At 36.1% G+C, this 15,258-nt stretch overlaps 2 protein-coding genes across 2 annotated transcripts in view; one reads left to right on the top strand and one right to left on the bottom strand.

Moving 5' to 3' along the window:
- Positions 1-41: 41 nt before the first annotated feature.
- Positions 42-12,357, bottom strand: LOC149075416 (uncharacterized). Its single transcript, XM_089242703.1, has 5 exons — positions 12,258-12,357; positions 7,334-7,602; positions 6,460-6,534; positions 3,452-3,504; positions 42-329 (listed from the first exon to the last, which is right to left on the bottom strand). Exons 1-5 carry the CDS (start codon positions 12,280-12,282, stop codon positions 209-211), a joined length of 543 nt encoding a protein of 180 aa, XP_089098829.1. The 5' UTR covers positions 12,283-12,357; the 3' UTR covers positions 42-208.
- A 196-nt stretch (positions 12,358-12,553) lies between these two features.
- Positions 12,554-15,258, top strand: part of LOC149075415 (exportin-4-like) — a 37,352-nt gene continuing 34,647 nt past the window's right edge. The window contains exon 1 of the mRNA XM_089242702.1: positions 12,554-12,616. Coding sequence (XP_089098828.1) covers positions 12,557-12,616 — 60 coding nt within the window. The 5' untranslated portion in view covers positions 12,554-12,556. The remainder of the gene's footprint in view (positions 12,617-15,258) is intronic.

Genomic DNA, 15,258 nt, shown 5'->3' with positions numbered 1-15,258 from the left:
AATGGATGTAACACAAAGATTTCAGTAAAATAACGAACAAATTGTGAGTATTGAACTGTTTTAATGTTTTGGCTAGAATCCTATAACAATCTAAATGATGCGAAGGTGAAGAAACATTCAAATGATTTGATGAAAAATTGAAGTACAGGCAAATTGGAAATATACAACTTGTTTTCCCATGTTGGATATTGGTGATATGAAGATAGAGTCACTCATCAGCGACTTCTTCCATTTGTTGCTTTAATTGTCTCTCAAACACTTTCTTGGAATCACAGAAACCTTGCCTCGTCTTTCCAAAAGAGTTAGGACCAGCAGATGTTGGTGTATCTCTGAAATTGAAAGTTATATTTTTCGATTCTGTTTTAATTTCAAGCATAGAGAGAGAATGAACCAAACTTCTAAAACATCACATGCTTAATGATTCTGAAAAAATAACACAAAATAATAAATTGATAAATGAGAATTTACATGTCGGAATTGAACTAAATGACTATGTGCATTTCTCTATGGCAGCGGTTCTCAACCGGTGCTCCACAGAGCCTTTGGGGCTCGTGTGAACTCCCCAGTGACTCCCCGGAAGCTCCAGACAAATACAAAAAACAGTAAATTAAGAAAAAATAATTATAAGTATTTCTGAATAATAATAATAAATCAGTAACTTTGATGAATGAATGAAAAATAGGCCTACAGGACTCCTCCACAGAAATTATATACCAGAAAGGGCTTCGAGAGTCAAAAAAAAGGTTGAGGAGAACCACTGCTTTATGGTAATAACTCATAACTATAAATCTTACATCTATATATATAAAATTGATTTTCTGTCTGTGTGTGTGTATGTATGTTCTCTATACAAATCTACAATTTTAGATGGATCGTCGCCAAATTTTGCATATATACCAAATGGGACCCGACTTAAACGATAGGCTACTTTAAATTTTTGTCAGAGCACGGTAAATGCCCCCAAATGGGCAAAAAACTGTAGGGCAACAATGGTTTTCGGGCCTCAACAATCACTTTCCGAACGTTTACTTTGGTTACCGTGGTTCCCTAGCAATGCGTTTCAGACGTGTATATGCCTTTACAATGGTTTGTCACTTCTTTAATCCTGTTAGTATGTGTATATGTATAATAGTTTATGCCTTTATAATGGTTTGCCAATACTTTCAATATTACACAATACTACTATTCAATACAATTACATTTCAATACTCTCAGTAATGAGGCTTTTTGAATAGACGTCATAATCATCGCTTTGAGGGTCAGGAAAAGGGTGAGACTCATAGAAATCACTGTTAAAATTGCCGATTTTACTGTAGAAATGCTGAAATTTGGTGGGGTTTTCCGTCACATCAATAATTTTAAAAATTGTATAGAATTCCCGATTTCTGAAATATTGTGTTTGCTTAGAGGTATACGAAGCCCAGGAGATTGAATATGAAGTAATTAGCCGGACCTACTTTTGAGTTTGGTATTCATGTAATAACACTGATTTCAACTTTTTATTTATATCTTCTCAAGCATGAAAAACCGTAATGTCTCCGTATTATATTTTGATATTCAACTGCATCAATTCATATACAGTAGTTTAGGTTGTTTTAAAATTAATTATGGGCCCATAAAAAGTACATCGAAAAAATTTCACAGCTTTAATTAAGCATTTATGAAAGCTGAACCAGGCAGATAATTAACTTGAAGTTTGGGGGGGGGGGGGGATAGAAATGTATAGCGCCCCTTAAAAAAGGAAAGAAAAGTATATATTCAATATATATTCATTTCCATGTTTCTTTAAATCTAGATCGTTTATTTCATGAGTTGCACAGGAAGTCGCCATATTGGTTAACTTAGACACGGTTTGCATGTCCCTCAAAGAAAGAGGGAGATATCACGTGTTTCTAACAGCCTCATTGAAGAAAACCCGGGCAGCACCGGGTATTATAGCTAGTTTGATATAATTTTCATGTTACAAAATATTAGGGTTACCAGGTGTCCATGTTTTCATGGACAGTCCATGCCCATTTTATAATATACCAAATGTCTAATTCTTTAAAGCATCATACACATCAATTGGTTATTTTTTAAAAAATAAAAATTATTCTCAATCATGTGCACTTACAAATTTATGCTGAAGTTGCAAGACAAAAGTAAAAAAAGGAAAAAGCTGTTAATTCAGAAAGAAATGGACTGGCTATATATACACTTATATCTAATTTTGGTCATGAATAGGACAATGGCTGTGCCAAAGTTTTGTTTCATTGTAATTCTGGGTGGTAACTAACTAGGACACCTTTATGAAATGTGGAAACGCCAGCTATGGATGCCCATACTTTCAGAGCTGAAAGTCTGGTACCCCTAATATCTGGATTACAACCATTATCGGGATCATTCATTGAAAAAGTAAAATTAAGAAAATTTCTTATATATATATATATATATTATATATATATATATATACATATGATGTTTTGTGTGTGTTTCTCTTTCTTCATGACATGTCAATAGCATTAATGTGCTATTGATATGCCATATGAGTATAATTTATCATGGGAAAAAAAATTAACAGCTGGCATTCTTGAATGCTCTAGTGACCAGAAATGATGCAATTCTTGTGTCACTGTTTACAATACAGTAAAACCCCTCTTTTGTGGACTCTGCTGAAGTAATATATATATATATATATATATAACAGGCATCTTACGAGTTTTAATGAAAATAAGATTATTCAAACCGTTTTCAAAAATTCATTAAAATCCCTCAAAGTGGAAAAAAAAAGTTATTGAAAAAGGCTGTGGGTTGTGCGGTGCAAGAACTAAAAGTTAACTCTCGAAGCTTTATCAAGAGAAATTTATGCGAGAAATTACGGGAATAAGGAATATTCAAACAGTGTTTGTTCAGGGGTTCTAACTCAATAGAACGATGAAAATAGTGTCCATGACCCATATATGAGGTTGACTACTAAGCAGAGGTTCAAAATGCATTATTCAAATAGGGTTTTTACAGTGGTAATTATTATTTAGACATAAAGGGGGGTGACCACATCTGAAGGGAGTGACAAATAAGAGGGGCATATCATTGTGTGAACACTACAACTACAAAACTACTGATCTTTAGATAACTACAAAGAATTAGGCATCTTTTCACATGCCTCAATATGATGCAATTAGACAATCAGTGACATAAGCCCAAACAGAGTTATTGTTTGTTATAATAGCAATGTTACATATGCACTGTATTTAGTGTTCCAATGTATTTTCTTCAAAACATTTGAAATTGAGTTATCGAGCTGTTGTATTCACTAAAAGATATGAAAAACTTGCTCACAATCACAGGTGTTCATACAAGAATACGGATCACACAAGGAATTTAACAATATTGAAATCGACATGTAGTAAGAGAAAAAAAAGTGCATTCAAATAAATGGTAGTTGAAGACTGTTAAAATTGAAATGCCAAACCTTCCGATGTTCCTCATTCTCATCTTTGCTTCAGGTGGCATTTCTTCTTCTTCCTGTAATTCAGATTTTTAAATACAGCTTGTAAATCTTGTGAGGATAATAATGTAACCATTTGTATACTAATGAAACATGATTTTAGTAATCTAAATACAAGCACAAATAATTTCATTATATTTCCCTTAACTCCTTTAATTGCTTAAAAAACTCCAACTTTGTTTTGCACATTCTCACTTTTTTTAGTTAAGGAAAAATTAGTTTAAAACGTGTTAATAGAGGAATAATTATTTCCTGTAAATACATAATCTTCAAAGAAGTCATATCATTTGTTTCTTTGAAAATTTAATTCTTACAATATCATACCAATCACTCATACAGTATTTTCCTGCATATGATCTGCAGATTTGACATTAAAAAAAAACAGAATTTTTCTCAGTGCAGAGTATATGCTGCTGTATGCTATCCGCAGCTTTTGTTCGTTTTTTTTTTATGAGAGGCTGGAATACTTACTTCCAACTTAACTAAAAGCAGATATTTTTATGAAAAAATCCTGAATGTGAAAGATGGTTCTACACATAAAATGTCAACGTGATATATTCAATACAGTTAGGGGGGGGGGGATTTCCAGCCTCTGCAGTTTCAGGGTTTTTACAATAAAACAAATTTACAACACTGTTTTATCATTTTTATGCTATTAATAAGTTCAGTCAGGGGTAAAAGAGCAACAAAGCTGACATTTTAATAACATTGAATTTTAATTTGGTCAATTAGATATTTTGTACAAATAAAATAATCACATGTAATATCTCATTTGTTAATGTGCAGTCAGAATCATCTCTTATTTTAACTTCAGATGTCAGCCAACTTACAATCATGTTGTAGAATTCATCATAGCCTGCTGTATATTTAACAAGCTTTTACAGATTATCAGTTTTTTTTTCTTGTTGATTGGGATTTTTCCAACAGGGGTAGGCATTTGTAGTTGACGGTTTAAAAGGGCCAGTGGTCATTCTCAAAGAAAATGTTGATGTAGATAAGCCATTAACAAATGTCTTGGCCTTCACTTTTCCAGGTAAACTATAGCTGAAGGCAAAGTGTTTGTACATAGATATTTTAAATGGGATTCTTTTCCCTTTTGAATGTGCCTTCCTGATGTTTCACCAGAATTGACAGTTTTCTTGTATGAGCATGGCCACCACTTTTCAAATATACTTACTTTACATGCTTTTGCTTTCCACACATTGAGTAAAAATTACTCCAAATTTCACTTAAAACAACTTTTTTGTCAAGTTTGAAACATTTGGTGGAACATTGATTTTGTCAGGACGAGTTTTCTGAGAGATTGTATTACTTTTTGTTAGTGGCATATTCTCTGCCCCGAACTCGTGATTTGTATATTATGTTTGTAAATGCCTAGATAAACTGCAACTTTTCCCCTTTTCTACAGAGTTTCACGTCTAATTGCAATTCACTAGACACTTTTCTCAAACTTTGTAAACAAAGAATGGAAAATAATCACAAGAACCTTCACAACAAGCTTTCAAAACAACGAAAAATCAGAAACGACCTGTTCTATATTTTACCATCTGATAAAACCCACCAACGACGTCAGTGCTACTAACTGCCTCTTAAAATTTTCAGCGCAGAAATCCAGTAAGTGGATTGCAGGGTTTCTGCACTGAATAAATATTTCAGGGAATCAAAATGGGGGGAGGTGTGTATACAAAATGTTTTTTCAGTGGGTTTCTGCACCAAATGAAGCATCTATCAAACTAGTATTGACCCAATTTCAAATTATTTGTCGGTTATGGGGTTTCTGAAATAAGTGCTTCAATTAATTTAGTTTTTCTGATTTTGTGTCCCCCCTCAGGGGCTGCAACTAGAAACTAAAATTTACCCCTGTTAATTAACAAATTACTTGAAAAATTTGTACCCATTTTGGTGCCCTCTCATAATTTTTAATGAAAAAAGTAAACTCAGCACCCTTCCTGGTCCAGAGCCCGGGCACCAAACCCTAATTCCCCTACCCTCCCTTAGTTGCAGCCCGGTGAACCTTTCAATGAAGATCTTCAACTGTACAATTGAGTGCTATTAAAATTTTAGGCTTTCCAACCCAATGGCTGATGTTGGGGAAAAAAATTTAAATTAAAAAAAGTACTCTTTGATCATTTTTGTGGTGCCCCTTTTCTCTTGATGCCATAAGCACATGCTTATTTTGCTTAATGATTAATCCAGCCCTGGCTGGATAAATCATTGGATAAAGCTACTTGTTTTTAAGTCTTGACAGCAAAATACTATAGAGGATCCACTTAATATAAATTTAAATAATAAAGTTTTCCAGCAGCTCTTCACAGAAAGACGTAAAAACATTATCTGACGATGGAGAGGTTAAATCATAACATTAACAAATAGAAAACATCCTTGAAACTAGCTTTTGCCAAGATATTTAAAAATGCCACGTATCAATCATTTTTAAAATACATCCACAAACAATTATTTCATGATATAAAACTTCCCGCAACAACTGCTTCTATCCATTAATGTATAACACTACTCAACAAAAAAAACTTGCCCAAGTTACCAAGGAAAGTTTAATAGTTTCAGTTACATTGAGGATGCTGATATCAAACTGGCATTGGTTTTGCCAAATTGACTAGTTTTCAAGATGTAATGCACTCTCAACATTTCAATGTAGTCTGCAGCCACTAACTTTTGCATACAATTTTTACTTTTTATATATTTTTCTATTTCATTCACTGTATTATTATATTTACATCAGACAAATCAGTAATTTAGGCCTATTTGTTTTGATCTTAAGTTTATTGTTGATTTACATTTCCCATAGTTTCAATGTGATTTGAATGCTGCTTATGTATTACTATTGAAATTTAATTTTCACTTTATCTTAAAAACTAGAGCAAATCTGACAAAACCAATGCCAGATTTGGAATCAACACCCCAAAATGTGTGAGCCCAAATGTTGAAGTGTATCAAATTCATACATTACTTACATCACTATCCTGGTTGAATGCTGACGCAACAGAGGCACTTGCTTTTGCCATCTTAGGCTTTGGTTCACTTTTCTTCTGAAAAATGAAAGTATTTTTAACTGTTACAAAAAAAATTTAACAAAAGTGAGATTTTATTAAATTGAACATATAACTAAGAATTTTTTAGTTCATTCATCTTTCAATAAAAGAGATTACGATACTTATACAGTAGACAACTATACGGCCATGTGGTGGATAGGCCGGAGTTCTATAAATGCTCATTTCTTACCCAACCCAGGCCAGTACTTTATAGAAGTTTGTTATGTACTATATGATAGTGTAAGCAAGACTTTCTTTGGGGGGGGGGGGGTTCAGTTTTTATTGTTTTTCAGTGCTTCATCCTTTACTGCAAAAGTGCACCATAATCTGGGCTCTAATGCCCCCCACCTTCTCCTGGCATACGCCTATGGTATTGTAAGTTTTAAAAACTTATTACAGAAAAAGGAAGTCCAAGAAAAAAATATTGTACATATCTCAAGGTAAATTTGATAATTGCAAGGACTGTAAACTGTATGAATACGGAAACTTTTAAAATAAAATATAGACTTAATTCTTACAAAAAATTATTCAAATTTATTTTATGGTCCATTGATAAATGATTACACAAATTGATAACACTTGGAATGCCTTGGCAAAGTAAATCGTGTCTCATTTTATCATGAAGAATTATCATTATTTAATTAGGCTGGGTAGTCGAGTCCTTTAATGCCAGATACAGATGATAGTTCTGTTAATGCTTAAAGGCATATTTACAACCTAGCATCATCATATACCACTGATATCTGAAGTTAAAATGATTCACGCACTGACTTTTGAAACACATCTAAAAGCTCACCTGCACACCTAATTTCATGGTTACAGGCAAGGGACTCTTTTTGTCCTGCTGTGCCAATTTGACAGCACCAGGTTTGCTGAATCCCATCGAGAGCTTTTTCTTCTTCTGGTAACTTTCCTCCAGAATTGCCTCTCCATCAAAGTCTCCAAGGTCATCCTCGTCATCATCAGCAATGAGTTTACGTTTCTCACTCTCGTTAGCAGTGGCGGTGGCGGCAGAAGGAGAGCCATTCAAGTCATTCTTTGGCTGTACCTTGAGATTATCAAAGCCTAGGCAAGGTGAAACACTGGGAAATTTGAAATTTTTGATCCAACTAACATCCTGCCGAGAAATATTAATGCAAATGTGTACGCTCGTAAATATGTAACAGGAGAAGTTCCAAGACATGAGAGAATGGTGGTGCATAATATCACATATTAAGAGTTGATTGAAAGAAAAAGCATGGAATGAAGAAAATTCTCAGTTTTGTGCCTCGAATTCACTTCTGTCAGGTGACAGTGACATCATTGTTAGAAGTAACTTATTGCGATATCAGCTAACTAGTCTTTTTATTCTTCTTACCCTCATTCTGGGAATGAATTTCAACCTCTCTCTCAGAGATGTATGAAGGGGAAAAAGCATAAGATGCTCTTGCCTCCCGCCCAGCAATCTTAAGTGATGGAGAAATTTATGAGACCAGGGCACTGACTTGGAAAAAATGGGAGTGATTCAAACAAATAAAATTCTGTTAATAACTTGAAATTATTAACCAGGTTGTGATGTGACCTGGTAACAGAGAGTGTCGAGACATGGGATGTTGTGGAGGGTTGCCCCTGGATATGTCTGTGACTCATTCTCCGGTAAAATCAGTAGCAATCACTCAGTACTTTAGGCCGAATTACTAGTCATAAGCACCCAACCCTGATGTCCATGAACCAGTCTTTTCCCAAGCGTCGCTAACTAGCGAAGCAATTTGAAGGTGCTGCTAGGACCGCCGTATTGTTCTCCACGCCACAGCCAACTAGCTCAGATGAGCATTAAGACACCATAGGCCTAGTCACTAAACTTGATGGTTTTCCAAACTGCCATATCTAGAATTTGCTTCTAAGATGGGTTATCTGATGCTCAGGACATTTTCATTTTGTGGTCGGAATGGTTCGCCTTTATTTATAGTGGACTCTTGATAGCGTCCATCCTTTAGTGCCTCATGAACAATACACCAAACTATTTTGATGTAGAGTGTTTAGCAGTTGGCGTATCAACAGTGAAATTGCTGTTGAGAGGGTTAACTCGTGAACCCAAGGGGTATACTTTTTACTTGGCTAGTACCAAAGGAATTATTTCTTCAGGAATAAGAATTCATACTTGAGAACTTGAATAAGGACTAAGAAAAGGTGATGTCAGTCTATCTATTCCAAGTAACATCACTATATTTCAACCCTAGGTATAAGAGGGGTTCACACATACTACTACTGAACCATACATGCACCTTGTCCAGCTTCCTTTGCGGAATATAAACAAATTGATACATGTTGGAATGTGCATCTTATTAGGGTTACCATACGTCCTCCTACATTTTGGGAAATTTGCCCTATTGTCCTCCTTTACAGATTTCCGGAATTTTTTCCCACTTTAAAACATGTCTCTTCATTGACATGAGTATTTTTGTTTGTTTTTTTCAATTGACCAATCAATAGCTGTCAAAATTCCCAGAATTTTTTGTTTTTGCAGCTCTGTTTTAGTTGGGAAAGAAGATTGTTGAGGCCAATTTTATCGATCAGAATAATGGCGTCATCTGTTGTGAAAATTGAAAAGTAACATCACTAAGGGTATGCATGTAGGCATTCTATTTTCTCAGTTTTCGAATCTAATAACCCTGTGTTGTAAACCTAAGGTGAAGTGCGATTCTGTGAAATGCTTGTTATAGTGCTGCCATCAATTTTTTTGGACTATAATTGAAGCTGAAACAGGTGAAGTATAATCCAGACCATCAAATTAGTATAATTCAAATCGCCAAGAGTGCTATAAGTTGCCACTGCTGGCGTAATGGCAGTGTGTTGCCGTTTCTTCTCCCTCGCTTCTTTCTAGAAGCTTTCATTACCCATGCATTATAGATTGCGCTTAAAGCACGGGCGATTCAAGCAGATAACAGCACTTTTTCCCTTTGTTCAGTAGCAGCATTTCATTTCCACTTTCCAGCGAGCCATTGTCTCGGATTATTCCCAATCATCTGACACTAGTCGTTATTTTTAGTGCATCTTTTTCAAACATTTAAACAGCCATTTAGTCTTTTTCGTTCTGAGAGGTTAGGATTACATTTTCTTCAGCTGGTAATGTTATATCATTTTTATTTATTTTTCTTATTTGTAAAAATCTAGATACCCAGAAAGAGTCCAGATTTTAATTTTTTATAAATAGAATATACTAATTTATATAACATGCAGGAACGTTGTTTATTTAAAAGAGTGGATACCTTATGTTGTTTTGATATTTAGTCTTAGATAATGATATTTTTATTATAATTATGCTTGTTGGTTTTAGCATTGTTATATTTGCTTGGGCATGAATAGCGTCCCACAGCCTCATATCATATTTATTAACCAAAATCATATTTATAATCCGATCTTATTTATGTTTATACTATTATATTTCGCTTATGTTTCGTGATACTTTTTAATATTTGAATTGGTTTTTATTATTGTTTTCTATGGTGATGATTTTTTTTTTTTTTTTTGCCGTTCGTAGTGTCTAACGTCCTTGGCAACTTTTGGTCGGGTCGTCTGACATGTTTGGCACCGGAAAAAAAGTCGCCAAAAAACGACAATCTCTGGATTATACTGCACCTGTTCCGTGGCGAAGTGTAATGATTGAAGACGTTGTAGACCTGTTGCTCTCTGTGACAAATGGTTTCAAATGGGAAGATCGGCTCACTTTGGCATAGCCTAGAAGTTGGGAAGGCCCACACATACTGCAACAGAACCCGACCATATTTATTTACTGGCGTCATTATAGTATGAGAGACAAAAAATGATAAGAATCATCCCAGGCCTCTGAGCTAGAGACATGTCAGCCCTAACCTTGTGTGTTCCGCAGACCCCCCTCGTGCTGATTGGGATGAAGGTCACAGATCACTGTGCGATTCAAATGAAAGATACTGATCATTTATAGGCCTTAAAACATACACTATCTACCAATAAGTATTTGGACACCTATGCAAATGACGATATCTACGGTCCTGAGATACGTCATGCCCTCTGCCGGTATATATCGTGTAGGAAACAACATTGGCATTAGTCGCATGCAAGATGCCGCGCAGTTCGGAGCTCTCTGATTTCGAGAAAGGTATAATTATCGGGTATCACAAAAATGACCGATCCTTAAGGGACATATCTAGCGAGCTGAAGTACCCAAAATCGACAGTGGCCTATGTGATTAAGAAGTGGAAGGTGAGCTGTGATTGTCGGAATTTGCCCCGAGTCAGCAGACCAACGAAACTGGGAGATAGAGACCGACAGGTGCTGTCCAGAGAAATTCGGAAGAACCACACCCAACCGATAGCCCTCATCTGCGAGGAGTTTCAACAGGCATCCGGGAGTATTGTTTCAATGAATACCATCCGTAAGGAAGCACATCTGATTGGTTTTCATGGTCGTGCTGCTGCCCATAAGCCTTTGATCACAAAGTCCAACCGCATTGCTCGGTTAATGTGGTGCAAAGCACATCGAAATTGGACCGTAGATCAGTGGAAACGGGTTCTTTGGAGCGACGAATCAAGGTTCACCCTCTACCATTTGGATGGAAGGGTCTGGGTCTGGCGTCTGCCTGGAGAACGTCTCCTGCCAGAATGCATTGTGCCAACAGTCAAGTTCGGCAGAGGTGGAATTATGGTCTGGGGGTGTTTCTCCTGGTATGGACTGGGACCCTTGGTCCCCATTCATGGTAAGCTCAACGCCGATGCCTACTGCACTATTTTGGATGACAATGTGCTTCCTACGTTGTGGCAGTTTTACAGGGTGGACCCCTGTTACTTCCAGGACGACAATGCCAGCTGTCATACTACGAGGTTAACCAAGGCTTGGTATGGTGCCAATGGGGTTCATCGAATGGACTGGCCTGCCCAGAGCCCAGACCTGCACCCTATCAAGAACCTCTGGGACGAGTTGGATCGCCGAATTAAGGGGTGCCCTACCCGTCCAAAATCGGTGAAGGAACTGACATGTCTTCTCCAAGCCGAGTGGAAGAAAATACCACTAGCCGTCACACAAGGACTTGTGGAAAGTCTGCCCCGGAGGGTTCACGCGGTAATTGCTGCCTCTCGTGGAGGCTCTACCAACTATTGATTTTGAATAAAGTTAGTTTTTCTTTTCTATCACAGGTGTCCAAATACTTATTGGTAGATAGCGTATAACAGTCCTTATTAATATAAGTCCACAATATTCAAAGTTATTATAAAATTAGCATGAAATAATTTTTTTTTTATTCAAGCTCAGAGAACCCCCCCCCCCCGAAACATCTCCAAGGGGTCCGTGGACCACTAGTTAAGAACCCCTGCTCTAGGTGATTACAACTCTCTCCCCCCTTCCTGGAGCCGGGCTCTACGGCCGAAATGTTTGTGGGGCCTCCGGAGAGAATTCACATCATTAAACACCACAATTTACCTCAAAAAAATGATACATCCCCGGTGCCCTACGCTGGAACCCTGCTAACCGTCTTCATACCCCCCCTCGGGTGAAGATAACCTTAATAAATTAAGGAAAATTAATTGGACTGTCAAGTTCAAGGAAACGGAATGGTTGTGTACTAAATATATTATCATTTAACATACATACTCAAGATGAAATACATTAATTTATTCATTAATAGATTTCGTAAATACTTCAAAATCCCAGTAAGTGAACAATTAGAGCTTATTTACTATGGGTAAGTAAAATATATTTTATTTTACCTTTGGTTTCGCGTGTGTCAGCCATAATTTTATCCAGCTCAGCTAGAAATGATAGCTTGAGGAGAAGGGACAGCTAGATAATGCGGAGGAAATCGATCAAAATTAATCAAATTTCATAATATGGAATTTAATAATAATCATAGATATATTCCATTTTGCACAATTTAATATAATTTTCCTGTGTAAAAGACCAAAAAAAAATTTTTCACTCAAATTTTTTTTTTCGAAGACTTTTTTTGGAAACAATTTAATGCCATTATTTTCATTTTAAGTTTGGCATCAAGTCGGTGAAGTTGTGTATGTATACAATGGCGGATCAACTGATTGCTGAATTGGAGTCCTCTGCGGAAATGTTGATGGTATATTTGAATATATTCTCTAATGTCCATTTATTTTGTGTTTATTTTCAAAATAAATACCATGTTTCTCGATAGTTTATACGACCATTATTGCTTTCCGAGGGAAAATATTTGAACAAAGATGCTTATTTTCAAAATGTGTGTTGAGAGGAATATCAATTCTATTAATAAAATGATCTTTTTAGAAAAATAAATAGCTTAGCTATGTGCTTTCAATCTATTGGTTTTGAATAAAGGGTGATCATAAAATAACTTTGCCTATATATATGATCGCTATGGGCCTCAAAAATCAACTAATGCTGATGAAATTCAAGGATTAAAAGTTTCAGGGTGCATGCTTAACAATAAGATGAGAAACTAAAACCTAGCAGTTGCAGTAGCAACAACAGAATTTCTAGAAATTCAAATGGCAACACTCGCTTTTATACATTTCAAAATTATTGACACTGTAAAATAACCAAGAGTGGCATTGAAATGGTACGTGTAGCGCCATAAAAGTTTGTGCAGGATGGAGACCAAGAAAGGTCTCGACAAGGAGTCTGTGCCTACTCGGTCAGATCTGAAAGATGTCTCCGACCAAAGATTAGTGCACTGACACCCCCCGCCACTGAAATTTTTCTTTGCCTGTGTCCCGTGCCGATGTTTATAGTGGTACAGCAGGGTTTAAGCTAGATAAAAAATTCCTTTTGCTAAAAATTGAAAATAGGAAGAAAAGCTCTAGCAAAATGCTACAATGTTAATGTAATGATTGATGGTTGGATGTCTACTTGTTCCGTATCTCCTGTATGCATTTTTGTGAAAGTGGTAGCCACTCTCGCATTCTAAGATTTTCTTTCGTATTTTGCGAAAAATGCGACCATAGCTTAAATCCTGTGGTACAGGTATGGTTTCAGCACCAGTCATTTTGCAATTTGTAAGAGTGTAGGGTGCCATTTGGATTTTTTGTAATTATGATGTTGTAACATAAATTCTGCAGGGTTTGAAGTTGTTGCAAAGCCTCTGCCCAACAGAAGCAGTTTAACAACATGAACTATGGGAAACAAATCGGTATTGAAACCCAACTGAGAGCAGAATATAAAGCACCACCTTGCGATGAAAGTAAAATGACACAAACAGTGCAGCAAACGTTTCGTCCAATTGCTAACATATCTGCATGTGAATATGCAGGTGAGATGAGGGATTTGCTACAGCTATAATAACCATTGATGTGATTTCACTTTTACTTTGTCATGATCCTCCTCATCCTCTATTATTATGCTAAATAAAATAAGAAATGGGAACAGCTGTCGTATGGTCCGCCACTTGGCGATTATTTGGCGCCACACATGTCTGATGGCCCGACGAAGAGTCGCCAAGGCTGTCAGACACTACGGATGCCGAAAAAAAAAACCGTGCAAAACATAATAGAAACCACCAAGCATAAGAATAGAAAAAAATATCAGTTTAACTCGGACCCTTTTTTTTTTAAATAAACTGATCCGGGCATGAAAAATTCTGTAAGTTCATTTTAAATAATAAACCGATAAAACACAAGGAATGGCAATGGATGAATAACTAATAAATACAACAAAATAATAAAACGGTATGATACAACCTGAGCAGTAGATAATAATCCAAATGATGTAAGCTACAGAAGGGAGGAATAATAATCAGAGAGAGAGAGAGACGCGCTGGAAATGGAACAACGGCTGTTTAGAATTTTTGAAAAAACGCGGTGAACAAAAGAAAAATCCTGTTTGGTGAAGCCAGCGCCATCTAGTATCACCCAACGAAACCGGAAAAGTGTTAGAAAATACGGTAACCCAGAGAAGCATTATGACGGTCTTGGCGACTTATCGCGAGAAAAAAGTTGTGGCGGACCATACTGCATCTGTTCCAAGAAATGCAACAGCTTATCACAATGCAAATGTATTGGAATATTTGTGAACCAATAAATGCAAGCTGGGCCTAGCTTTGCGAGTCATTATAGTCATCTTGATATACCTGAACTACATTTTTATTAAATCATGAAAACATGTAAACATTTTTTATTGAATCGATAAATGTTAGCTGGGCCCAATTTCAAGAGCTGATATTGTTGACATTTCGATGCACCTGAACTGCATTAGGATTATATCTGAAAAAATCGTGTTACGGACGAGATTCAAACCATGAACCTTTCATTAACCTTCAATTTAGCGTCATCGTCATACCAACTGCTCAATAGTTGCTGCTAGCCATTTCTAATTAAATATATCAATTCTCAAAGGTTTATTTGTCTCTAATACGCATGTGCTTTCAGAATAAACACCTACAGTAATAGTGAGCGTGAGGTGTCAATTTCTCTCGGATTATCATTTTATGGGCATGGGGAGAAGATAGGGTCAGAGATTGAAAATATAACATCTTAAACCAGATCAAATTCAAAAGGGAACAGCATGCCATAAAATGAACCTTGGGTTATAAATAAAAACATGACCCCTCTGAATAAAAACTATCTGGTATATTAATAAACATTCAAGTTTCAAACAATACAACAGTCCCTCCTGAAATATAAATATCTGGGTTAAAAATAAAAAACCCTGATTATTTTAATTAATACAACAGTCAGAGCATCAAGGAATCAAATGTTAGGTGCATCTCAAAGTATTCCTTAAGAAACC

The sequence above is a fragment of the Pholcus phalangioides genome, unplaced genomic scaffold (assembly GCF_987345545.1).
Source record: "Pholcus phalangioides strain wild (caught in Gottingen) unplaced genomic scaffold, Ppha-v1.0 ptg000015l_1, whole genome shotgun sequence".
NCBI classification, from domain to species: domain Eukaryota; kingdom Metazoa; phylum Arthropoda; class Arachnida; order Araneae; family Pholcidae; genus Pholcus; species Pholcus phalangioides.
This window is presented reverse-complemented; position numbering and strand designations above follow the sequence as displayed.